Source organism: Octopus sinensis, linkage group LG2 (assembly GCF_006345805.1).
Source record: "Octopus sinensis linkage group LG2, ASM634580v1, whole genome shotgun sequence".
NCBI classification, from domain to species: domain Eukaryota; kingdom Metazoa; phylum Mollusca; class Cephalopoda; order Octopoda; family Octopodidae; genus Octopus; species Octopus sinensis.
The window spans coordinates 115,718,063-115,745,597 of record NC_042998.1 but is presented as its reverse complement, the minus strand read 5'-3'; the positions used below and the strand labels follow the sequence as shown (position 1 = coordinate 115,745,597).

The 27,535-nt window shown below is 35.4% G+C and overlaps 1 protein-coding gene across 2 annotated transcripts in view; it reads left to right on the top strand.

The window, feature by feature from the left end:
- The window catches only part of LOC115232558 (A disintegrin and metalloproteinase with thrombospondin motifs 20-like), a 178,774-nt gene that overhangs the window by 51,310 nt on the left and 99,929 nt on the right, over positions 1-27,535 (top strand). For both annotated transcript variants that reach the window (XR_004997235.1, XM_029802511.2), the window contains exon 2: positions 24,274-24,609. Coding sequence is in view for 1 of the 2 variants with exons in the window: in XM_029802511.2 (XP_029658371.1) it covers positions 24,274-24,609 (336 nt within the window). In the remaining variant the exon portion in view is untranslated. The remainder of the gene's footprint in view (positions 1-24,273; positions 24,610-27,535) is intronic.

Below are 27,535 nucleotides of genomic sequence, written 5' to 3'. Positions count from 1 at the left end.
AAGTTAAAAAACTTAATGCTTTTCCTATCGAAATAAAATTTATCCACATATTACTTACGAAATAGCAACTAACAATAATAATAGTTACATAAGCATAATTTTCATAAACAAAATGTATCCGATTAATTTAGCTTTCCTATTTAGCGGTAGGACATTGGGTTCCACCGTTTAATATTTTCTCTTGTATGTGATACTCTTGTTCATATCTATATTATGATGTTAAATTAGAGCTATGAAACTCTTGATAAGTAATTATATACAGATATTCCAGAAGAAAGGTCTTTCATTAATTGTTCTTATCTTCATAGATCTGACATTTAGTTTCTTGATACCCTTTTGTTAAATCGGTATTTCTCAGTTTTTAACGACTTGATATCTTGTATACAGTACATGCTTTGTAGTGTACAGTTACACAGCAAGTTTAAATTACAGCATTACCTTTTCATCTTCGCTTAATTAGGTTTGTGTCTTTTTCCCTTTTCTTTTAAATTCTATTTTTTAATCTCCACTTTCAGTTTCATGTACAGAGAAGCGGGTATTAGTTTCGTATATACTTAATTTGAACCTAACATGCTTCACAGTCATATGTTTGCAATTTATCGTTTGTTATCGTCTTACACATTTATAATATTCAGCAAATGGAAATTTAACGAGAATGTAATTTTAAAGTAATCATGATGAGTTTGACAGAAACTTTAAAACGCTGATCTATATTCCTCAGAATATCTTATTTGATTAAAGTTAATCGAAATTTTTTACTTTCACAGACTGGATATATAAAAAGTAAGCAAGCATTAGCAATAAACTTTTGATAACTTTATAACTTTTTGTTTTTAAAAACACAAACAAACGCAGTGTACGTTACCAAATGAAGCCAACATTTTAAATTCATTTTCATGATCGTTTTAAAATTCGTCTAACCATGTCGGCGGGATCATATACTCTGTACGCCTTACGTATGAAGATGACGTCTTTGACGCACAGTTTTGCTACAAATGACGCACCTCCCACTATTGTATCCACTTGTATCCACTACTGTATCCAATAGTAGAGAACTAGAAAATGTTGAATAAACTAAATATTATGGTATACATGGTGCATGACTGTGAAATGCTTTTGGTTGCCGAGTGATATATATTTTACTTCGTTTCTTTTTCTAGGCATGTCAGTACTCTGAAAGTCGATCTTCTTCGACTAGTCACATGGACAATATCAATATATTTATTTAATATCAACCCTTCTCTCTTTTTCTCTCTTTGTAAAGAATCTGAATTATTTTGTTGCAATTTTTTCGTTATTCTTTGTCAGTTTCTATACAGATCTGTTGTTATGTGGCCCAGTGTGCCTATGATAATACAAACAAACAACAATCAATTGTCTGGGTATGGGTCTCATAAATTCATAAATAATCTTTTCCCAAATTTTTCACATCTACTGGGCAGTTGATCTCTACAAAACTGCACAACTCCCCCCCTGTTCCATGGATTATATCTGCGCAGACGTACTTACAGCTATGTATGTATGTATATATAACTTCTTAAGAAAATACGAAATCACAATAATATCATGATTAGCGAAAAAGAAACCGGTCGACAACCACAATACTCTTTCATTTAAAATATATTAAAACTATGTAAACTGGGTTTATTTTCCTTCTCTTATTATATATATATGTGTGCGCATGTGCGTGTGTATGTGTGTTTGCATTACAACTCACCACGTGTGATAATCGAAATTCTCTTCTTTCGTTTTCTTACTATTATATATCCCAGAATACTAATAGCATTGTTTGTCGAACGGTGAAGTTAAATCCGTAACGACGGCATATTTGGAAGAGTGTGAGGTGAGTAAAGCAACATTAAATAGTGTAATGCAATGCGATTAGTAAGACATTCTGTTGCTAAATTTGCGTACGATATGAGTTCATCGACAAAGAGATAACATAACGTCAAGTGATCATTACCATTCGAATGTTCGTATACAAGTAGGAGTATGAATATACAGTATGAATTACCTTTGAAACATTTAAAAGTCAGGGAAGATTTCCAAAGAGATAACGTCATGTGAGAAAGAACTGAGTGCAGTGATTAGTGCAGACTTTGAAAAGTAATAGTAGAAGAGGGGTGATTGATTTGTGCAAGCCTGTTTCAACTAACACTGTAGTAGCTTACTTTTGTTAGAAACGCAGAGAAAAACACTTCAGAGGTATACGTCTGAGGTTTAATTGTATTGCTAATCGACTTTAAGCCATTTTTTGAGGCAACGTTTTGAATGCAGTTGTCTCTATGTGTAAGATGTGGATGCAGTATTCATTCCACTCACCTGAACTTCAAGGCAGTCGTGGCTAAAGTATTTTCTGGTCCCAAAGACTAGTTTCGTGATGCGGTAATTTCTATGTTGCGGTCGTGTGTTCATTGCTAGTCTCCGTGGTGTTGCCTAGCTTTGTAGCGACTTTGACGGTCCTTGTAGCATGTTCTTTACGCTTAGAGCTAGTTTTGGTGCATATAATATTTCATGATTGATGTAGTGATTTTGCTAAGACAAGATCTACTGGATGTCAATGAAGGATGTTTTCATGGTGTCTATTGATGAAATCAGAGAAAGTTAGGTGCATGGTATCAGCGTTGTATGTGGAGAATTTTGGGGTGCTAAAGTTTGGGGAAGGGATGAAGGATTATGTAATCGACGTAGTCATAGTTGTTGGTATGGGGTCAGTAAGGATGACGATGTTCTGTATTTGGAAGAGCGTGATAAACATAAAAATAATCTTGAGGCATACAGGGATCAGCGAACTCTATTAGTACCCGCTGCCATTGTGGGATCTGCATTTCCGGGAAGCCGAGTGAACTGAGATCTATAGAAAGTCGTTTTAGAAGTAGCCTTGCATGCTAGTCATAATCTAATGCTTCGAATTGCAAGAGTTGCCCTAATCGTCTCACATTATTTGAAGCGAAAGTTGGTTTCAAAATTAATAATAACTGTATAACAAATCAGCAATTTATTCAATAATATTGAATTTAGAGAATCAAAGATATTAGGATATGCAACTCGACCTGAAAAAAAAATAATGTATAACACAAACGTGTGAAAACTCTATGAATTAAATTTGCCTTCAGAAACAAATAAATGCTAAATAACTAATTAAATAAATAAAAAAAGACAACTGTATATAATATAACCTTATGAAAATTATATGACTGAAATTTACCCTGAGGAAAAATAAATTCTAACTAACAAACTAAAACTATTATTTGGCCAATTTCATTCAGATGAAATCGGAAAAAAGAAAGAAAAGCCATGAAAAATTTTCAATTAGAAAAAAAAGCAATACACTTGTAAAAGTATTTTTCAGTGTAATAAGGAATTCGGACAGCTGATAGCTGAAGGGTAGTGTTGAATTTTGATAAAGATCAGTACAAAGTTGTTTAGAAATATTCTATAAATAAACATCAACCCAATGAAAGCAAATCAGCTCACAGTCTTGTCATGTTACCAATTAGAAAGACTTGATTTGTTCAGACGAAAAGCATACGGAATAATTCTACATTAATATTCATGTTATAACATCTTGATAATTTTCCTCCAATATGTATGTATGCATGAACTATAAATGTGCTTGAGCTTCTTCATGTATATTTATGCGCGAGTATGTGTGTGTATGTTTGCATGCGTACATAAACATACACACACACACATATACATTCACACATATGCATTTATATATATATAATAGAGAGAGCGCGGGAGAAAGAAATGTATGTGCATGTATTTAAGATTGTGTGCATGAGTATATAAGTTTGTCTCTGTGCGAGTGTATATGTTTGTGTGTATGTGTGTATGTTCTTGTTTGTCCAAACTGAGTGGACAAGACAGCATAGTAATATGATACATTTCCGACATCATTGATTATAAATTAGGAATAGAAATTGTAAAGTTCTGTCTGAGAAATTTAGAATTTTACTGGTCAATGTTGAAGTGATATATTTTACATTTCATCTAACGTACGACTTGGGTGAATTGTACATCTTTCTGTTAAATTACCAAACTAAACACACGTTGCTCAGATTTTTTATCAAAATTCAACGAAAATTTATAGAAGCCTCACATTGGACCGTTCCTGTATTTGGTTGACAGACTTATCCATCACTCGGCTTCACACAACAAACTCACTTTTACGTGCATTTGGCAGTGAGAGAAGATAGGAGAAATAGACAGAGATAGAGACAGTAGTTTGCTTGTAAATATTATTACAAATGCTGTTATTCTAAGAACAAATTTAAAAAGAACTAAATAGAGGGGTGTGTGTGTGTTTGAAGGTTGTACATATATATATGTATATTTTCATGCAACCTTCAAGTTGCTGTGACCAGTCAAGAGACTACATTATCTTTCGTTGAACTATATTATTCTATATCTGTTTATCAGTAATTTTTTGTATCATTTGTGTGTTGTTGTCATTAGTGCCTTGAAACTTACAACCTTTTGTTGTAATCTTCAGAGAGCTTTACTATTGCTGCTGCATCCGAAGGAGTAGCGCTAAGGGAAAACAAGCCAAAACTACATTGGTTCAGGATCCATAGTTGACGAGAGGTTTGAATATCAGTTGGTCTTCTACGTTAACTGCTAACGTCACACATATTTGTACTACGTACATTTGTAATGTGCACAGTATATTTTATGCTCGTCTGATGTTTTTTCTCTCTCAGTAAATATAACTATTCTACTTCCTCCTCACAGTTTCTTTCTTACCCCTATCTTTCTTTTTCTCTCCCTTGTTAAGTGCTTCTACATCAGCATTAGCTCTTTATTTCTCCAGAAGGGGTGCTGTTTCTCCCTCGCTCCTTTTCTTTCTTTCCTTCTTCCTCTTCTCTTCTTTTCCGCTACTGCAGCTAGACCAACTCCATCATGTTTTTTCTCCACGTTCTCCTTCTTATGAGTTTTAGTATGTTTGCATGTCCTAAGGTCCTAAATTCCTCTCCATCTTTCAGAATATGTCTAAACAAAGGTCATTGCTTCGTATTTTCCTCCGCTTAGAGAAAAGAGGAAAATACCCCAGGGTAGGTTCTAGGACTATTGTTACTTATCATCATCCTATCAGGTGCACTCCGCCAATCTGACGAACCAAGTTGATAACACAAAAATATCGATGGGCTATCCAAAATCAAGAAGATGCTGTCACACTCCAAAATGAACGAAACCTCATTTATCAATGGACAAATAAAAGCAACATGATATTCAATACATCAAAATTACAGTGGGAATGCACACAAATCCGATTATTTGACGCCAGATAGCACACAATGATTCAGAACGTTGACATACGAAACTTAGGAATAATCATATGAAATGATGCATTCTTCATCAGCCACATCACCGAAACTGTCCTCTAAATGCAGACATCTCAGTGGTGGTGGCGGCGGCAACAGCAGCAGCAGCATCAACATCAATAGTAGTAGTAGTAGTAGTAGTAGTCAATTACATCAACCACAGTAATCTACTGGTACTTACTTTATCGATTCCGTAAAGGATGAAAAGCATAGTCGACCTCGGCGAAATTTAAGCCCAAACCGTACAGACGAACAAAATGCCACTAAGCACATTATCCGGCATGCAAACGATTCTTCCAGCTCACAAAGGAGGCGGAGGAAGAAGAATTGCCCGTTAGATTTTATTTATAAACATTAGCCAGTCATTATTTCCCGTCAGTTGTGACATTATGAAAGATAAACGAAGAGGAAATAATTACCGTCATGACGTGCAAAAACCATAAAATGTAAAACTTCTATCATCTGACAGTGATGTTTATTTTAGATATATTAGCTCAGACTCCGCATTCGCTTATAATAGTGAAGTTAGTGTAAACATCTCATTCAAGGAGCCTCAAGTAGCTAACAGCGTCTTTTAGTTATTTGTTCTCTCTATATTTTTAAGTCATGTATTATTCATTTTGTTCATTTACCCAAATCTTCATTCATCAGTATTTTGGCAAAGACACTGAATATTATATTTCTCGAATGATCATACTTTAGATGAAAGAGTGCAGAGTTGTTTTTCTGTAATAATTCCATTGAAATAGTTCTTTAACATTCTGATTTTTTATAGATACTCTTAACATCAACACTTTAGAAAGGCAAGATCTTTTGAAGGAGTAAGGAGTCAAATTTCTGGCGTTATATCATTGGTATTGAGGTGTCCAGCCAGTCTCACAGTATATGTTTTCATTGTAGTTTCTTTAATGTGAATAACGTTATCCAAGTAGGAATTACTTTGCATAATGTTATTGCTGTTGTATATGTTTCCTTTTTGTGTATGTAGAAAATACTCTCTTACGAGAGGTAAAAAGAGATTTATTCTGCCTGGCTATACACTACATATGTTCAATGATGGATCAAACGAACTTAATATCCTTTTTCTGTTTCTTCTGTGGTGTATGCGTATAGCTTCTCGCTAAAACTATTTCTCAATACTATATCGTTATAAGGTACTGCACTATTAAAGCTAACGCCCAGCTCATTTGAATTGGAAAATTGCTAATTATAAAAGGAAGGTGGTTGGACATAATTTTGCTCATGCATATAATACCATCGTTGATCATTCTGTTAAGACAGAATTTGTTCGAATTTAGATCTAGTGACATGTGTAAGAAGGTAGGTGTTGTGAAGTAGTTGGTTATACTTATGTTTAAATCCTTGAATTTCCATGGGAATTTGCACACGCAAGTGCGGTTTGCTCTTTCATCTTGATTCTTAAATATTTCTTTCTAGCCCTTTATGTCTCTATCCCTAATGCGACTGGTTATTTGTGTTTTATGAGATTGCTAAGTCATAATCTCTGTCTAAATAAGTACAATAAGAGTCGGCGCACCTTTTGTGCATGTGAACGAATAAGAGGCGCATGAAGGTGACCACCTTCGCGCCAAGTGATATCCTCTTGGGGTTATCAAACAAAGGGTTGCGTTCAGTTTTTCACCTGAAGGGATTTCATGTAGTATAAAAGTAACTTTGTTGCGGTCATAGTTATCTTAGTGTCTGAATCCCTGATTGCAGTACATTCTCTTCCATCGTCCAAAGTTAAGGGGATTTAAAATAGATCGAGAGTTGAAATGCTAGTATATCGAATCGAGTGAATCTGCAGTGTGGTTTGTTCAATGAACTGTGAAATCACTTAACGACAGCACTGCAATTCTAGTCTCGTATTAATCCTAATATAGCATTGCGAAAGCAATTGGTAGGTATTTTCAATTCTTATTTGAAAAAGTTGATTAACCTGCATTTTAGCCTGGAGGGAAATTGATTTTTCTCATGTTTCACAGTAAGATAATTCGCGTGGTTTTCTACTTTTAGCGGGAAAGCTACTTTTTCACTTCTATATTTATGGCTTAAGAGGTGGCGAAAATTTTACGTTTTAATAAAATTTGCTAGAAGAATGAAATGGTGATCAGTTCTTATATATTCTCGGTTTTATCTTGAAGTGTAAGGTCGTTGAGGTTTACTTGAAATATATTTAGGAAGCATTTATTGTTGTATCAGAAACTGACCTTCTGCCGCGGAGTGGTAATATCTGATTCCAAATTATTTTGAAGGTTGTGGATACTTCTACATTTTGGAATCTCTACTTGTCAGTTGGTGTTCTTGTAATCCTTTGATCGTGTGCGCTGGATTACGCTTTCCATTTTTCGATAAGGCGCAAGGTATAGAATTCCTTGGTTGCGAGTTGAATGTTCTTCAATGAATAACGGATGAGATATTTTTTCCTCTTTAAACTGTTTATATTCAATTCGTAAATAGAGTTCCTCAGAATTGGATTGGGAATACATTTACATTTACAAACGGGAGAGTAGATTACTTAGTTTGTCCATGCTGAGAAGTGGCATACGATTCACTTCAATGTTGCTCAGAGTTTCACTGCTTTGATATCTCGTATAACGTGAATAGACACATTATGGATAGATTTATATAGACTGAATAAGTATAAGCAGTATGAGTTAACCATAACTATTGACATCAACTTAACAATTGCTAATTTGTTTGAAAAAAAACAATAGGTTTAAACCCTTGCAGAAAGCTTAACAACACTATGATACACTTATGCAACACTTCAAGCAACATCCTAAACACCTAAGTCCAATATGTGGAATCTAGTGGCTGCAATAAGAAGAGTCTCTGGTGTACATTTTGCCAGAGAATTCTCCCGCAGGGATATTCCCTTCTATAACGAGTTAGCCATGGATTCGTTGCCTTCATTCATACATCGTAAGCAGGAGTGGCTGTGTGGTAAGTAGCTTGCTTACCTCGCTACGCATGCGTGAGTTTGTCAGTCACTTACGAGAGTGAACACTGTCAAGACGTGCTTGGAAGCCGTCCTGAATTAAAGAACCGTTGAAGGTGCGACTGCAAGGTAGGCATCTGTCTGTTGTTTTATGTATTTGGTGGGGAATTTTCACATTTTTGATATTGTTTTTTCCTCGAATAAGAAATCCTAACTGGGTCCTAGACATTTGTCTGCTGCGGTCTCGCCGAGTGACTCACTTAGCTGTGAGAATCTATGTTTTGGTGGGTGTGTTTCGATACCAAAATTTGGAATATTTATGAATTCGTGGAGGAATTTTTGTGTGCTACGACGGTGAACTGGAGTACCTATATTCTTGTGGATTACCCGAGTGGCGGAATTGTGTTGCCGTGAACTGAACTTTCTTCCTCCGTTCTTTTTCTTTGCTCTGTCTTTCTGTTCTTTTTTGTGTGTTTACTAGACTTTTTATTTGGAACACTTTGGATTTTGTGTTGAACATTTTTCTTCATTATTATTATTTTTGTCTTTTGCAAGCATGGCAACAAAAAAAATTTATTGGAGTGGAAAATTGTGGCCCCCAAGCACTGGGAAAAGGACTTTAATGAGAGAACGGTGGTGTTGAGGATATATTCTAAGTCCCTCGACACCATCACTATCTTCTCTCATGCGGACATTGAATAGGAGTTGGCAGAATATCTGCCAACTATTAAGTTTATTGCAAGGGGTGTCAAATATGCAACGGTGTGGTTGCTGTTTGACACCCCTGGGGAGGCTCAAGATTTTGCGAACCAACCCTTGGAAGGAGAGACAATTCTGTTTCTGCCCACATATGGTAGGGAAAATTCACAAGAACTTGGGTGTGTGGGCTGCCACACGAAATAGAGCCCGAATGGATAGAAGACACTATCCGTCGGGGTCTGGGTGTCAGTAGACCCAAGCTCCTAAATGTCAAAATTCTGCCTGCGTCTGATTGGGCGAGGTCGAAAGCAGTTTTGGCCCTGTGGACCCAATCAGCCAATAATCTGGTTTTTCCAGATTTTTTGAGGATGGCCGGATGCAGATACCCGATGATCCTTGAGGATCGCTCCTTCACCCCAGGTGTCATCGGTGTCTGAAGCCTGGTCATATAAAGAAAAAATGTCCTCAGGAACAAAGCAAAGTCCTGGAGCAGTTGATAGAGACTTCTGTAGAAGAAGGAACGAAGGCGGCCGAGGAGGCGGAGGACTCCTCAGAGAAGGGCCGCAAGAGAAAGAAAGTGAGCAATAATGGGTGCTCACCGGAAGAACCCTAGGGATGAGGGAGGGGAAGCGAATCTTCCGGTCACGGAGGAAACGCAACCTCCCCCGGTTGAGAAGAAAAAAGGAAGAGGAAGAGAAACGGGACATTGCCGGCAGTCAGTGACATAGCACCGGAATGTCACGGAACCGCGTCAGTAGGGGTTGTGCCACCGGCAGGGGAAGAGATACCATTGGCGGGAATTGTGCCGCCAACGGAAGAATTGACTACCTCGACCCCGGAGGGAGACAAATTATTGGTTTTCTTCTACAGAGGTGGAGAAGTAGAAAAAGGTGGTGGAAAAACACTATAAGGGAAAACCTTTAACTTTCACACGGGAACCCGAATGGCCTCCGCAGATAGCTGTGAAGGCCATAACGTTGCCCGTGATGCGTAGGCTGGAGGGACTCAAAGAGGTATATCGCTTGTGGCCGGGCGACGTCGACTCGAAACTCGCCTTGGTTTTAAATGAGGCGTGGGTGATGGCGGAGTATACGTGCACAAGCGATGTTGGGGGGGGGGGGAAATTGACAAGAGGCCTCAGTGTCATAATGTTTAAGCTTACAGGGAAAAAAATTCAATTTAGAAATACTAAATCAAATTTCACACAATATAATATATTTATAAAAAATCAGAAAAAAAACCACCTTTTATCAATTCGAAATGAACAATTAAATTACACCATCTTGAAAATTACATATAATAGAAATATTAAAATTAAAATAACAATAAAATGTCAATGATTAAGTAAATTGCCAAGATATAATAAAAACGTATATAATTGGTAGAATAACACACACACACACACACACATATATATATATATAATATATATATATATATATATATATATATATATATATACACTTTGTTCTCTTATATGTAAGTACATATTTTACAAAATCTTGTACGATTCTATTTCTATCAACCCTTCCACGCTTATTCGTTTATTCCACTCTTCGCTCTTTCGCTCCGCCTCTCTCACATTTCTTTGCCTTATCTTCTTATTCACTTTCACTCCACTTTTCACTTCACTGTGTCCCTGTCATTTTTTCTCGCCCCTCCTTAATTTTTCTTCCCCCTCCTTCTACTTTTCTCTCTCTTCTCTTCCTACGTGGCCGATCGGCCAGGCTACTCGCTCTGGGTCTTACCGTGGTCCATGCAACATCGATATTTTTCCCCTGTGTTTGTGAAATCTATGTATCTCTGCCCTAAAGCTTCATTTTCATACGCGCCAGCTTAATTCAATTCGTCCTTAGTCGAATGGCACCTGTTGTTATGTCCTGTTATTATTTTTATTGATTTTTCTGTCCTTGTTTTTTGCATACATTCGATGCTTTCTTCAAAGGAATCTAATGTTCTTAGCATAGTTTTTCCTTGGGGCTGGCCAGGTTGGAGCAATCTCAAAAATAATCAGCCGAAATTGCGAGGATAATCTGGATCTTGACTGAGGATAGAAAACTTCGAATGACCCGTCCTTATTTTCTTTATATCGTCCGTCTGGATGTTTTGTTGTCCTTTTTGTATCACCTAGCTGTCCGGATGTTTTGCGTTCTTGTCCCATTTGTATGATATATATATATATATATATATATATTATATATATATATATATATATATATATATATATATATTGGCCTGCTCGCTTAGCCAGCGAGGTGGCGTCATTGAAGGCTAAAACAATGCGAAGCGCATTGTGACCAGCGATGTGTAGCAACGTCTAATGGACTGGTCGGTCATGTGATCATGTGCTATATATATATATATATATATATATATATATCACCGTGATCACCTTGACCGACCAGGCTATCAGATGTTGTTACACATCGCTGGTCACAATGCGTTCACATTGTTTTAGCTTTCGAATGACGCCACCCCGCTGACTAAGCGAGCAAGCCAATATATATATATATATATATATATATATATATATATATATAGCGACGTACGTACACTTTGTTCTCCACTTATTATATATGTTTTTATTTTTTACAATTTACTTAATCATCGGTATATTATTGTTATTTTAATTTTTTTATATTTCTATGTAATTTTCTAGATGGTGTAATTTAATTGTTCATTTTGAATTGATAAAAGGTGTTTTTTCTATTTTTTTATATATATATTATATTTTGTGAAATTTGATTTAGTATTCCTAAATTGAATTTTCCCCTGTAAGTTAGGAATAATATTCCTTTAAATAATTATATATATATATTATATGTAGAAAAATACAAATTGGGACAAGTACGTAAAACATTTAGAAGACACTACAAAAAACACAAAAAATTCGAAGCCTTCAATCTTAAGTCAAGAACCGGATCATCCACGCAATTTCGGCTGATTAATCTTGAGATCGCTCTGATCCGGCCAGCCCCAAGGAAAAACTAAGCTACGAGCATTAGATTTCTTGGGAAAAGGATCGAATGTATACGAAACAAGGACAGAAAAACGGACGATGCCACGCGAATATAAATACTAAAAACAATAATAGTAATAACAGGAAAAAAACAGCGGGTGTCTTATGACTAATAGACAGTACAACTAAGTTTAATGGCGTATTTGGAAAAAAAATGCCTTTATCGGCAGACGAAGGCAACGATGTTCTCATGACGCTGGTTAGAAGCCGAAAGGCTGGTTGACCAGCGGTCACGTGAGAGGAGAAGAGAGAGACAAACAAGGGGGCAAAGGAATCAAAGTGAGAAGAAAAAGAGGGACGAAGGCACCAAAGGGGGGAGGGAAAGAAGGAATTAAAGAGGGGAGAAGAAAGAGAGCGTGTCAAGGATTGGCTTGGACAGAATCAGTGAGGTGCTAAGTGAGAAAGACAGAGAAATGTGAGAGAGTGGGGGAAGAGTAGACCAAAGAATCAGAGGCAAGAAAAGAGAAAAGGAGGAGTAGAGAGAGAGAGAGAGAGAGAGAGAGAGAGCAAAGTAGAGTGCAAAGTGTGAAAGGCAGAGAAATGTAGGAGAGAGAGACAGTGTTATAGAGTCACGCATACATACACGCACATATACATATATTCATACACACATACATACTTATGAATATATGTGTGCATGTGTGATGCGTGTATAAATATATAGGCGGTGTTCCAGCATGACTGTAGTCAAATAATGACCGAAACAACTAAGAGAATAAATAAATAAATATATATATAGATATATAGATATATATTCCAATATGTCTTAATTAAAACTTTGCTACAAGTTTTATTCACCTAATACGTACTATTGTGACCCGTCATGAGGAAAATTGCCATAGAGTAGCTAAAAAAACGAAGGCAAGTTAGTTTAATTCACTATACAATACAAATAAAAGGATATTTCCCCATGAAAGGAAAGTTCGCCACTTATTAAGTGTTCTTTTCCTTTATTTGTAAGCATGAATATGCATATATATATATGATGTGTGTTTCTGTATACGCTCTCTCTCTCTCTCTCTCTCTCTCTCTCTCACACACACACACACACACACACACACACACACACCACACACACACACACACACACATATATATATATATATATATATATATATATATATATACATACATATACATACATACATACATACATACATACATACATACATACATACATATATATAGCTATTTAGTTATATAGAACCATAAATGTGTGCGTATGTATATGTACGTGGAAAAAGTATGTAAATATGAACGTATGTATACTATTAAGCATGCGCAATTGTATACATAATGAATTCTTAATTACACTTTTCCTACATCACTACGATTCATTATATACCTAGATTTCAGTGCACTCGTTCTTTTGTTTATAAACATCTGTGTATATGTTTTTGAATGTATGTTTGCCTGTGTGTGTGAATATGTGTGTATATGTGTGTCTTTATATGTATGTGCGTGCTGTGTACATACACATACACTAACCCTTATAGTCGTTGAGGCACTTGTATACATGTGCCCATGCTTCCATATACACTGCTGTTAAACATAAGCAAAAAATATATACTGCTGTGATATATGTATATATCATTTAATACGAGTAAACGAAAATGAAAGACTTGACTGATTGGCATCAAAATACAGACATTTTACTTCCGTTCATTAATTGTCCCCATACTTTCTGTGGAAATCGGAGCTATAAACTACCTACGCCAGATTTATATCAGTTATTTCTATCTAGCTTAAAGACGGAAAGAATAGAAACCAAAAACGCATCAGAAAACCATAAAGAAAATAAATTAAACCAATACCATTTAAATTAAGAGATTCTCAAATAAATGGGTTTTTGCGTTTGATTGATTATTTATTTATCTATATATTTTTTCTGTCTTCCACCTCCTACTCTCTCATTCTGACACTTATCTTTGTATATAATGACAGTTAAATACATACACGTACAGACGTACAAAGATACATGAAAGCATATACATACGTGCACAGATGCGCACGCACACACACACACACATATAGGGATAATAGAAGTTGAAAATGCACTGATAGTAGTTAAAATAAATTTGATTATTATATTTATATATTTAAATCTTTAACCGGATTCAAAACGTTCAAATAGAAAGAGGCGGCTTATGTCGCGTGACACTAACGCACGGACGTAACGGGAAACGTACTAGAGGTTATAAACTTAATCATGTGTTCATTCTCTACAAACAATTGACAGAAAACATACAGAGTATTGACTGTTTGGACATGTGCAGTCAACCGTGTCAGCCTTAACTTACGTTGCCAAACATTGTCACTTGATACTAACACACGGACGTAGCGGGGACCTTACAAAAATTTCAGTCATGTGTTTGTACTTTACCAACTAAATCCTATTCAAAACATATACTAATTTGAGTCATGAACTCCCTATAAAAATAGGGTAAGCTTCAAACACTCGTCAAAAGCAAGACAGCTGTGACATAACCCACGTCATTTTATTTGAAGTTTTTGAAAATCACTGTAAGCTGTGAAATCAGTAAAAGCTTTAGATATATCAATATACGAACATTAAAGACCCGTCGTTGCCGCGTCATAGTGCTAGTGCATGTATGTATGTGTATATATATGTGTACATATTACATGTACATCTATATATATACATCTACACATAAAATTCAAAATACAAAGTTATATCTTGATATCGCTAGTGATAACAATACTCAAAATATATAACAAACTGGAATTGTTAGCTCTTCTTTTTACTCTACATTATAGACAATAGTCTTTTCTTTAATTTAATTTTTTATTATCCATCTGGACTATTCCATTTCTGCACGCTAATTTTATTTTTAATTTATTCCCACTCGTATGAAACCACTTATTCAAGTTCAAAACATTGATGCGATTTTATAACAATTGCTATTTTTACTTTCGTTATGTTACAATTATATTATACTTTAGTTTGATTTTAATTATTACTTACTACATATAATTCAATTGTTATTATTATTTTTATTGTTAAAGTGAAAGTATCTGACATAAAATAGAGAAATATTTTTGTTTCACTTTTAACACGTAATACTGAAATAGTGGAGAAGATATGATATTGCTATGGGCTCGTTCTAGGCAAGAAGTTGAACATTTTTTTGCCCACGAAACTACATGGACCCTAAGTAAGGCATGTATAAAATTTGAATGAAATTGGTTGAGTAGTTCTCAAGTTTTAGGGAAACACACAGACAGACAGACACACATTCTCAGTTTTATATATATAAAGATTAATAGAAAAATATTTTAACTATTTTCAGTGCATTTCAACTTCTATTTTTCCAGTATTTCTACTCGTGCGGAATAAAATAACTTTGTCCTCTCTCTCTCTCTCTCTCTCTCTCTCTCTCTCTCTCTCTCTCTCTCTCTCTCTCTCTCTCTGTATATATATATTGTCGGAATTTACAGAAAAACAAAAGACGAAGATAGGCGTATCAACGACAAACAGGTGTATTAGTTTAACGCTCGGGTAAGTGAAAAAGTCTTTTACGTTTCGACCCTACGCTTTTCAGCAGAAAGGAACAAGAGGAAATAAACAGAGAGAGAGAGAGAGAGAGAGAGGTACATACACACACACACACACACACACACACACATATATATACATACATATACATACATACATATATATATATATATACATACATACATAAAAAAATATATATATTTCTCTCCTTTGTTTTCTCTCCTTTTTTTCTGTGTCCCTTTGTGTAGAAGAGCGTAGGCTCGAAACATAAAATACTTTTTCTATTCCTGAGCGTTATACTAATACATATGTTTGTTTTGTACACCACCTGTCTTCGTAAACTCTCCCTATATATATATCTATATATATATATATATATATATATATATAATATATATATATATATATATATATATATACATGTACCTTTATCAAAGTAGCAAAAAAGCATCATAAACTGTTAGTTTCACGTTCTCGTTGGTCAGACAGATCTAACCACACTCTCGTCAGAGTGTGATCACAACTCTCCGACGTTACGTGAAACTCTGAGTTTGTAAAGTTTTTTTCAGCTTTGATGAGAAGCATATTACTCTACCTCCGATATTCGAGTAATTTATTGGGTTGGCAACTAAGTTCCCGCCGTTTTTTTTAAATTTAAATTGTTTTAAAGGTTTAATGAAAAATATAACTAATGAATCAATAGTGTGTAAGAAGTGTATTAAATGTGTGCATACGTGTTAGACAGGGATATACAAATAGTGAGAAAACGAGTGAATGAAATTGTCTTAAGAGACAATGCACAAGACATAGTTGAGAAAGAGATAGAAAATGAAACAAAAATGAAATGAAATGTAAGATATATTTTAAAAAAATGCTTCTTGTTGTTTATTCAAAGTTCAGGGGCTAAATACCAACATGAGATGTATTCGAACTATGACCATTCCGACTTTTTACTACATTCAGAAAACACTGAGATATATCATGCAAGTTACTGTTTTCTAACAAGGTAGAGTAAAAGTGAAAAAAAAATCGGTTGCAATTTTCAGTAGATCAAGAATTAGATTATAAGCCCACAATCATTGTTTTATAACTGGACTAAACCAGAACAACAACAACAATAAAAAATCAAAAGCAACAACAACTATATCAACTATATATATATATATATATATATATATATATATATATATATATAACATATCATATCACATATGAGATATATATGTATATAACAATATATATATATATATATATATAACATAGTATCATATATATATATAACATATATCACATATTATATCATATTATATTATAATTTATTATATCATATCATATTATATTATATTATATTATATTATATTATATTATATTATATTATATCATATTATATTATATCATATTATATTAATGCAAAATTGGTAATGTAAAAGTCATTTACAGAATGAAAGCAGAAAAATGTACTGAACATAGTTGATATACGAAAGAATTAAATCAAATATATACAGAAACAGTGAAGCACTAATACTATGAAAAACAGTGGAAGAAATCATTGACTTTGTTTTAAATGTATGAAGAAACATTTTGAAGTCACGAATTGAAATAACTGAGTGTTCAACAAACGACAGAAAACTGCATTACATGGAGTCGCATTTATTATATAGAAACATATGACGACTTATTTTGTCGCTACTCGGAGTGGGGTGGTTCAAGAAATTATCTCACTATGCAAGAAACTGTAAATGAATTATTTATATATACATACAGAGAAACACACACGTACACACATATGCATATATACACACGCATGTATACATATACACACAAAATAATGCATACATTCGCACACACACATATTGATATATATGAGCCATTTCGTATAATTTCCCTGAGATTTGTGAGTTGTCAAATGCAGACTAAGATAGGCGAGGGCACTATTTCAGTGAAATTCAAAATCTGATTCATTAAAAGACATCAGATGAAGAGTTGCTAACACATTATCATGGAACAACCATAGGCAAGACAAGCGTAAGGTGCTATGTGCAAGAGAAACGTTAAAGGAAAGTACGAAGATCACCGAAATGCTGGATGTTTAAAATGTTATACTAGGACCATATTGGAAATGATGAAGTATTATACAGAATATCATGGTGAAGACTCTAAGACATAGAGACAGTGCCACTGACTTGTAACATTCTGACCATCAATTTTCAGTCCAGGAGGACAGAAAGATAGGAAGAACACAGTTTAGAAGGCATAGATTGTTTCAGGAAGAATTGAAAGCTGTCAATAGATTCTAACGAAAATAGTGAAGAACATTTAACTGGTGGGAAACACTGGAGGAAAATACCGCCTAATGCTTGTTGAATATTACTATATGATGCGTCTGTAAGTGACAATATCTTGGCATCAACACTGTCATCGTTTTGATGGGACCTTTCGATTTTGTGTCGAAAGCCGATCAAAATCGATGAAGCGGAAGTGTAAAAGCAATCGGTGTTCTATTGCTTTTTCAAATCTCTATGTCGCTAATGTACATGACATCAGCAGTGGTTTCCACAAACTTGAAAAAAAAAGCACATCTCTCATAACCTTCTTTAGGGTGTTAATTCTGTTGAGGGTTGGCTAAAAGAGAATCTACCCGCTAGTTTTTGAGATTTTTCTTGTCCCTCTATTTAATTCTTAGAATTATCAGCATAGTCACTCTGTGTTTTGGAGATGTCTTGCTTTCAAAATTGTTTTGGCATATTTTGTGCAAAATATTAACTGTGTGCTTAGTATCAACAGCATATGTAATGGTGGTTCTATAGCTCTTCGTTGTTTTTAGTGCCTTTACTACTTTTTGTATTATTTCTGAATCAATGAATGTTTGCATTACATGGACAATCTGGAATTTTTAATATTGCTTTCAAATTTTGGCACAAGGCCAGTAATTTCTGAGGAGAAGTTAAGTCTATCACATCGACCCCAGTACTCGGCTGGTACTTATTTTATCGACCCCGAAAGGATGAAAGGCAAAGTTAAACTCGTCGGAATTTGAACCAAGACAGACGAAATGCCGTTAAGAATTTTGCCTGACGTACTAATAATTCCACCATCTCACCGCCATTGGAATTTCAAATATTAATTCTGACTTGTGTGAAAATTTAGCGTGAAGATAATGATCTTTACATCATGAAGTATATCACCTATATCTGTGTTTATATTAGCATCGATCTTTAATCACACGGCACGTGTTTATGTCCTTTCCTTCCACTTCTGCAACAGATATGAAAAGTGTTACTATCGTTATTCCTAAAGTTGCCTCCTAGTAGTTCTCTTTTGATTTGTAATTTCTTATACTTTCGCATTTTCACTGCTCTGTCCAGTTCTATATTTTGTCTGACTTTAATGATAACCTCTCGGTTATTCCGCATTTCTATTTTAGCATTTTACTTTTATTCAGTGGTTTTCACTATTTCTGATTGAAGACCATTCACTTGTTTTCGAACATTCAAGCCGGCAAGCATTTACTGTTCTGTTTCTATGGTAGTTTCTTTGAAGAACGTATACACATCGTCTATGTCATCCGTGTCAAGCCTGTTATAGCAAAGGTGTGGACACACCTTATATCTGTGTTTCAAATTTTTGAGCCAGTTCCTTATGGGCAATTTTGTTCGCATCATATAGTTTTGGCCTGTTTTGTATTTTCTGAGATTACTTAGTTTTCCAGACGTACATGCACACACACACACACTCACTTTCATTCACACATATATATATCATGACGCACTTGCTCAAGTTGATAATGCATATATATAATATATTGTGGATACAATAAAATGGAATGCCTTTTTGATAGAGTGAGAGTTTGTGAAGAATTTCATTCTCTCTCTCTCATTTAGTTACACTCCTTTACGTTTATGTTCAAATTTGTAATCGCTGATCGATAAAGTTGTATTAATCATGTACTGCAGTCGATTCTACTGACTTATTTCCTCACCCACCAGAAATGTGACCCTCGGCCGAATTGGAAATAATTGTCTACCTTTAAAATTTTTCCATAGAACTTCCTTGATAGATTTGGTCGAAAACTGTGTCCTACGGCTGCGGTGAAATTAGAAGTACTATGGACAAAATTGTCAGAACAGGGAACAGGAGTGTTTTTCCTGCTCGACCATGCCCCTATCAAATCTTTTTCAGTATAGTTTCAAGTTCAAAATGCGAATGGAGAGCGAAATGCTGCTCACCTGAAATTTTTCTGTAAAAATGTTGATATGGTTTCGATCTACATCAACTCCAATTCAACAGACATTTAATCAAAGGCATGCTAGTTATGATCATCCAGAAACTTCATCGATATGTAATTTTTTGAGCTTGTATAGTGCGATTCTTAAGTGATTTGGTTTGTATTTCTAGCAGACTGACTTACCACATAGAGGATTACTTCTTGTCTTGAGACTGATGTATATGATGTAGTTGTGTGCACCTATTCTGAGTACGTAGTTGTTGGTAGGAGGCTAGTACTAGGAGAGAACTTGGCTTTGGTATTCAAAATAATCCAGAACTCGTCAAGAATTCTAACAATCGGTAAAGAACTGACCATCACTGTTTAAAGCAGTGGTTTTCAAATATTTTGTACTTATGAAACCCTTGGATGGAGTCATATAAACATTCGATCGGTGTGTCTATGTCCCCATAACTTAGCGATTCAGCTAAGTGAAAGATTAAATATATTATTAGGATGGTTTGATGTCTATCTTTAGCATACAGGGGATCCACATGGTAATCTCTCATATTGTTCATATTTATATTATTAGGAATTGTATTTAAAAAAACTGCTAAACTATTTCATGTGTTGCAGAAGTAATCTATTACTCGCAATTTTTAACAAAAATTTCTTACATGGAATCTCAAGGATCATATGAACCCCGGTTGAGACCCACTGGTTTTATAGTTTTTATAAATCCTTCATTTCGCTGTATGTTTTACTTTTTGTATATCATTCTTGTTTTCTACACTTCATTTGAAACCGCAGCTGCTTCGTACGTCATCTTTGTAATGACCTCTATAATTTATCCTTCTACAAATAAATTGCGAAGCTGCTACTGCCGCAACTGCTGTGTTGCTGTAGTAGTAGTAGTAGTAGTAGTAGTAGTAGTAGTAGTAGTAGTTGTAGTAGTAGTAGTAGTAGTAGTAGTAGTAGTAGTAGTAGTCTACACTGCATTTATTTTATTGTGGGTGACATTAGCTTGATAGTTCCGGGTGAGGAGACACTGGTCTTGTGCTGCTAGGAGGAATCCTTCTGTTTCGGTTTTCAAACCAACACTTTGCAGCCACTGATGGGTTCTTCTCATAGGTACTTCAGCTTTCCCAGCTTGTTTGGGGGGTATTGCCCATACAATGGTGTTTTTCTTTCCTGTTTCGCTTTTGTTTTACACATTTTTGCTGCTTTAGTGGATGGTGTGTCCTCCTTACCATCACCATAAGCATGGAGGTTAAGCTTTCGCCTGTATTTATATGCCTCCTTCGAGACTGAGTGCAGTTTCTTACTCTGTTCGTATTGCTTTACCAACTGTATCATCCAGTAGGTGTGACTTCGGATGTACACTTGGAGTCCTTTTGTAGTCATTTTATAGGACGCTTCAAGCTGGCCTAGGCCTCTGCCACTTTCCTCTCGTGGGAGTTAAAGCTTGTGGACGTCTAATTTTGGGTGGTGTATCCTGTTTAGCTTCAGTAGCTTCCTAGTCTTTATGTCCATACGCTGGAGATTACTCAGATTCCAATTGATAGCATTAAAGCTGTGCTGGTGAACTGGTACTGCCAAGGAGTTTATAGCTGCAATTCTATTCTGAGAGTTTAGCTCAATATTCAGGACCATTCGGATAGGTCTACAATATACTTTCTTGATCTCCTCTTTCATTGATCCGTGTTGAATCCTTTTCCACTTCGTGTAACCCAAGATACTTGTAGAAGACTTCTTGGTCCAGGTCCTTGATAGACGTATCATGTTAAATTTGGGTCGTGGTATTAGATGTCAGTTTGACACGTTTGAACGAAGCTTTTGGACACTTGTCAAGGTCAAGTTCCATATTTATGTCATCACTGAATTATTATTATTATTATTATTATTATTATTATTATTATTATTATTATTATTATTATTATTATTATTATTATTATCATTATTATTATTATTATTATTATTATTATTTTTCTTTATCTCAGGTTTTGTTGGAGCTCCTGGAGTCATGCATGCGTAGCGGGCTTGCTACATGTAGCCTACGGTACCATGCTATCCGTTCTTTTCAGCTATCTAATACCTTCTTGATTATTCTAGCTGTGCCAAGGAGGCAAACCTTTTGTAATAGATCTACTGAGCACTCTAATCCAATCCAATTTCCTTTATATTCTCCTTGATGCCTTCTGATGTTGTTCCCAAGGACTCAGCCTTAATTGGCTCAATCTTCGCCTTCTTCATTTTCCATAGCCAGACTATTTCGTAATTAAGAGAGTTGTATTTATCTACCCTTTCGCTTTCCTTCTTCACTATTCGTGTGTCAATAGGGCATCCAACATCAACTATATAACATATGTGGCGCATTGCTATTATTATTATTATTATTATTATTATTATTATTATTATTATTATTATTATTATCATCATCATCATCATCATCATCATCATCATCATCATCATCATCATCATCATCATATACAGAGTGGTTTTCCTCTTATTCTTAAATATCAATTTCATTATTAATGGGGTATTGAATTCTACTACAAATTAGAATTTGCTTCTAATTACACATGGAATTAATGTTTTGCAAACGAGGTTAATTTTGTTAGTTTTGGTTACAAACATTTTGTGAATTATGTGAAACCATTTCTATACATTGAAATATTCAGCAGTAACAGACCAAGAGATTATGCAGACATTTAAAATTTACATCTTCAATTTCAAGACATTTATAGCATGGGTTGGGTCGATTACGCTTTAGTTTACGACGCGAATGCTTCATAATCCACATTCAATGATCATGATCGTCAAACTGTAAATGTTAAATTAAATGGCTGAATAGATATGGGTATCAGGTTACATCTCAAGTACAATAACAGCTCAGACATTCAGAGTATTTTATATTATTTTTATCTATTTTATTTATTTATTTATTTATTTGTGTGAGTGGGATTTGGTCTGAAGGAAAGTGCTGTGCACGAGGCCGCCGCAGGCTTTCTGAAACTGGTGGGATTAATATAGTTAATGTCCTGTTTAAACTACCGCGGGTCGATAACTCTATGTATATTTTTTTCTACTCTAGGTACAAGGCTCGTAATTTTAGGGTTGGGGGCCAGTCGATTAGATCAACCCCATGACACAACTGGTACTTAATTTATCGACACCGAAAGGAGATGAAAGACAAAGTCGACCTCGGCAGAATTTGAACTCAGATTGTAAAGACAGACGAAATACCGCTAAGCATTTCGCTCGGCATGCTAACGTTTCTGCCAGCTCGCCGCCTTCGATAACTCTATGGATATTATAAAACGGATGAAGGCGCGTGGTCTAGGAGTTAGGGTATTCGGCTCACGAGTGTAAGGTTCTCTGTTCGATTCCCGGCGGCGCGTTGTGACCTTGAGCAAGACACTTTACAGTGCTCCAGTCTACTCAGCTGGTAAAAATGAGGTATAACTGTATATCAAAGGGCCAGCTTTGTCACATTCTGTGTCACGCTGAATCTCTCTGAGAACTGCATTAAAGGTGTGCGTGTATGTGGCATGTTCAGTCAGTTGCACGTAAATTTTGCGAGCATGCTGTTACGTTGATCGGATCAACTGGATGCGTCATCGTCGTAACCGACGGTATGCCATAATAAGAAAGGAAAGATATCTGGAAAGTTGAAATTTGTAGGGAAGAGCGAAGCGTGATGGTGAATGTAAGCCTGGATGAAGAGGAATGTCAAGTAATCCAAGTAAGCATTGATAGAGACGGAACGTTATCAGCCATCTCCGAAGAACAGTTGTCACAGTAATAGTAGTTAAATAGATGTAATGAGGAGACAACGTGGTTGTGAGCCAGAAATTGGAGTGTATGTGTTAGCGACGTCATGCCAAATTGTCATGTGGTTTCCTAGGAAATACTGCAGAGGGAGTCTGTACATATAGTAACTGCACTAACCTAGATGTGGAAATTGCGGCTACTCCATTTGTGGATTTCGTTTGCCTATTATGATCTTTAGACTCATTTCTATGCTTCTCTATTTTACCTACTTGCTGGAAATATTTACCAGATTGCCATCAATAGATTAGATCTCTATCCAGAGAGTAAGACATTTTTCATTCTAGTGAACTTAGCAAAATTCATTCCAAATACTGAAGAGTTTGCAACAATCATGGTCACAAATTCTTCCACGCATAAGATTACTTGATTGGTGTAAAAAAGCTTGCTTACTGACTAATGCTGCTCTAGCTCGCACTAACGACGTAAAATTCTGACGTGAGTCTTTTTATAGTGGGACAGAATTGTCAATATTTAGGACTTAGTTTCGAAGAACATTAGAATTGTAAATCTGAATGGAACACCACATTCTTTGTTTTTAATGTTATACTAAATGGCATTTCCATATTTAATAATCGACGCATTTACGTTCTTAATTAAAATCGCTCCTGCATGAGTTGGACATTTTTCATTAGAGTTTCCTGAAATTTCAACCATTCTTTTCCATCGATGATGTTTCTCGTTTCTTAAGTCATTATCTCTTTATTTCAATATAAATAATTGTTATATTTTCAGACAGAATGTGAGTCTTACGCGTACAACACCAACAGAGGCAATAGAAGAACTGGCCTGAATGAACGTCGAGTCGACAATTCATTACGGAGTTTGAATAGAGAAAGAAACAGCGAGAAGAAACGAGACGAGTACCATTATTTCTCGCATGCGGACTCCCGTAAACATCCATCCGTTTGGTCAAGTTGGAGTTGGTGGTCAAAGTGCTCTCGAACTTGCGGCCATGGTGTAAGAATGAGATCAAGAAATTGTCTTGTATGGACTGGAAGCCGTTACGCTAAAACTTATTTGTCTTCTTGCTCCGATACAAATGTGGATTTTCATGTTTGTAAAACTGAGGTACGTTTAAAGAAATTCATTAACATGTGTTATAATTGTCCTTATTATTAATAATGGATACAGAAAATGTTATCTTTATCATTCTGTTACCAATAAAGGGAAGTCAGTTTGTATAATCATTAGACTTTTGTGATATTCGTTCGAGCTGTGAGTTTAAATCCTGAGGTGGACAGTTTAGCTCTTTATATTTCCGGCTCGGAATTTATTCCTGAATGTTTTTAATTAAAGGCGGCTAGCTTGCAGAAACGTTAGCACGCCGGGCGAAATGCCGAGCGGTATTTCGTCTGCCGTTACGTTCTGAGTTTAAATTCCGTCGAGGTCGACTTTGCCTTTCATCCTTTCGGGGTCGATAAATAAGTACCAGTTTCGCACTAGGGTCGATGTAATCGACTTAATCCCTTTGTCTGTCCTTGTTTGTCCCCTCTGTGTTTAGCCCCTTGTGAGCAGTAAAGAAATATAAATATATATATATATTTCCGGTATCGAAAAACATCAAGTAGCTGCCAAGTACTGGGAGACATAATTAACTATTTCACTCTACCCAATTTAAGGCTTTGAACCAATGATTAAAGAAATTACTTACAATTTTTTTAACAAGTTGATGGTGGATTAGCAGTATATTTGTGCTGGAGAATGGGATATTGTACTTCTATTAAAAATCATTATTACTGCGCATTATAAGGCAGCGAGTCGGCAGAATCGTTAGCACGCCGGGCAAAACGCTAAGTGACGTTTTATTTGCCTTTACGTTATGAGTTCAAATTTCATTGACTTTGTTTTTTATCCTTTCGGGGTCCATAGAAGACGGTTCAGTTTCGTACTGGGGTCGATGTAACTGACTAGCCAGTCCCTCAAAATTTCAGGCCTTGTGCTTATAGTAGAAAGGATTATTACAAGCGATAAGTGTTATACCTGGCGAAATAGCAGGCCGCATCAGCTCCATTTTTGGATCATTGGCATATTATAAGTCAAGTAATGGGGTCAGTTTAATTTAGTTTAATAAAATGGGTTCGTGTAGTTATGGGCCCATTGAAATCTAAATACCAAATTTGATGTGACGCCCTAATGCTCCACTCTCTCCGAACAAGGGCTAATGAAATTATTTGTAAAAGAAGAAATCAAATGCCACGCCGTCTATGACATGACTATAATTAAATATAGAGTAATACCATTCTTTTGCCAATGAAAATTCAAAGACTAATTTTTAGTGACTTGACAGTTATAACAAAATTATGGAATAATAGTTAGTTGTACAAAGAATTCAAATGCAAAGACTCTGGCGATGTGTTACTTGTTTTAAAAAGTGGCGAATTAATGCAGTTATTTAAGGAAAGAAAATCAATGATGAAGGCTTCGGTGATAACACAATGATGCTAGGGAAGAATATTAACTAATGTAGTTAATCTGTATTGACGACAATATGTTTTTTACAGCATACTTCGATAACATTTTTACTAAAACATTAACTTGCTGGTATTCAAACTAAGGATTAGTATCAAAGAACTGAACAGATCGTAGACGCTGTTCTTTCTCTATTGTCAATTTTATTGAAACAAAATTTCAGCAGGTTAAATTGCAACCGTTTGAAAAATGGGATATTAACAAGCTATTTAAGTGTTCATATAGTAAAGTCTCTCAATGCATCAAAATGAAGCGATAAACATCGATTTATCCACGAATTTACTGGATGAAAACTTCTAGTAATACATAAAATTTAAAAACAAGAAAAGGATATAATTTTGATAGTGTGAGGGTATACTCAAAATAGAATTTTTGAAATCCTGAAAAATATAGAGAGAGAACATGAAAGTAAGTTATTATAACCCCTTAATGAAGCGCATTCTATGCATCTGGCAATTGTGAGAAATAATTGCCATATATAGAAATAGAGGGAGTACAGTTACACTAATAATCAATATGAAAACAAGAGCAGAGGAGGAAAAACCCCAGGCTACTGCTTCGTACAATAATTACAAATACTGTAGAGTTTCACTTATGCGATATAGTAACTTAATAAAACTTCAGTTCGCTAAGATTATCTGTATTATCAATAACCAAAAACTCCCCTTGGATGTGTTTCCGTTTTTTCTGATATTATTGGAGTTGTGGTTTCAGAGTTTAAGCAAATTTACATGTAGTTTTTAACTACAAATCACGTGGATAATCTCAACAACTTAAACATTTTTCAACTCACTATCTTACGTATAAATACTGACGTATGTGCCTTTAGTATGCAGAATGTTCCCCTCAATGATCCCCTTAAGACCTATTGTTTAGATGCGAATTACGTTATTTTAGACGTCTCAAATTTCGTATATCCCAGACTTAGTTTTGTAAAGTAAAAATATAATAAACTTCCCAAACAGAAAAGCTATTATAATTGCTAGAATGTTAACATGATATCGAGATTTTTATGTAAACTGTTTCTCCATATGTTTTTATAAATACAAATCAGCAAGCTTTACATGACGAGGGTAACGTTTGACTCATCTTGACACACACACAAGCACGCACACGCGCGCCCACACGCACACACACACACATACACACGCATGCACACTCACAAACACACACACACCCAGATACATACTCATACGCCTTAAGAAAAATTGGTCCGGAAAGACGTAATCATACTCATGTTTCTTTTGTTCCTTTATATTTGCTGGGTCTGAAGGAAGGGGAAAGTACCCATGACTCTTACAAGCCCTTATAGACCCCACTTTCAGCCTTTGTAAATGAACTCTGTCTGAACTGGAAGGAAATTCTAAAGATCCAACTTTTGTGGAAGAGAAAAGTAGTGCCTAGAGGATTGGACACAGTGAGTGTGATGAGAGAGGGAGAGGTGAATACCACGGGAAGGATTGAGTGGAGATGAATTGAACCCAGCTATCCCCGAGGAGAGGTATAAAATGCAAAGGGTGGAGAT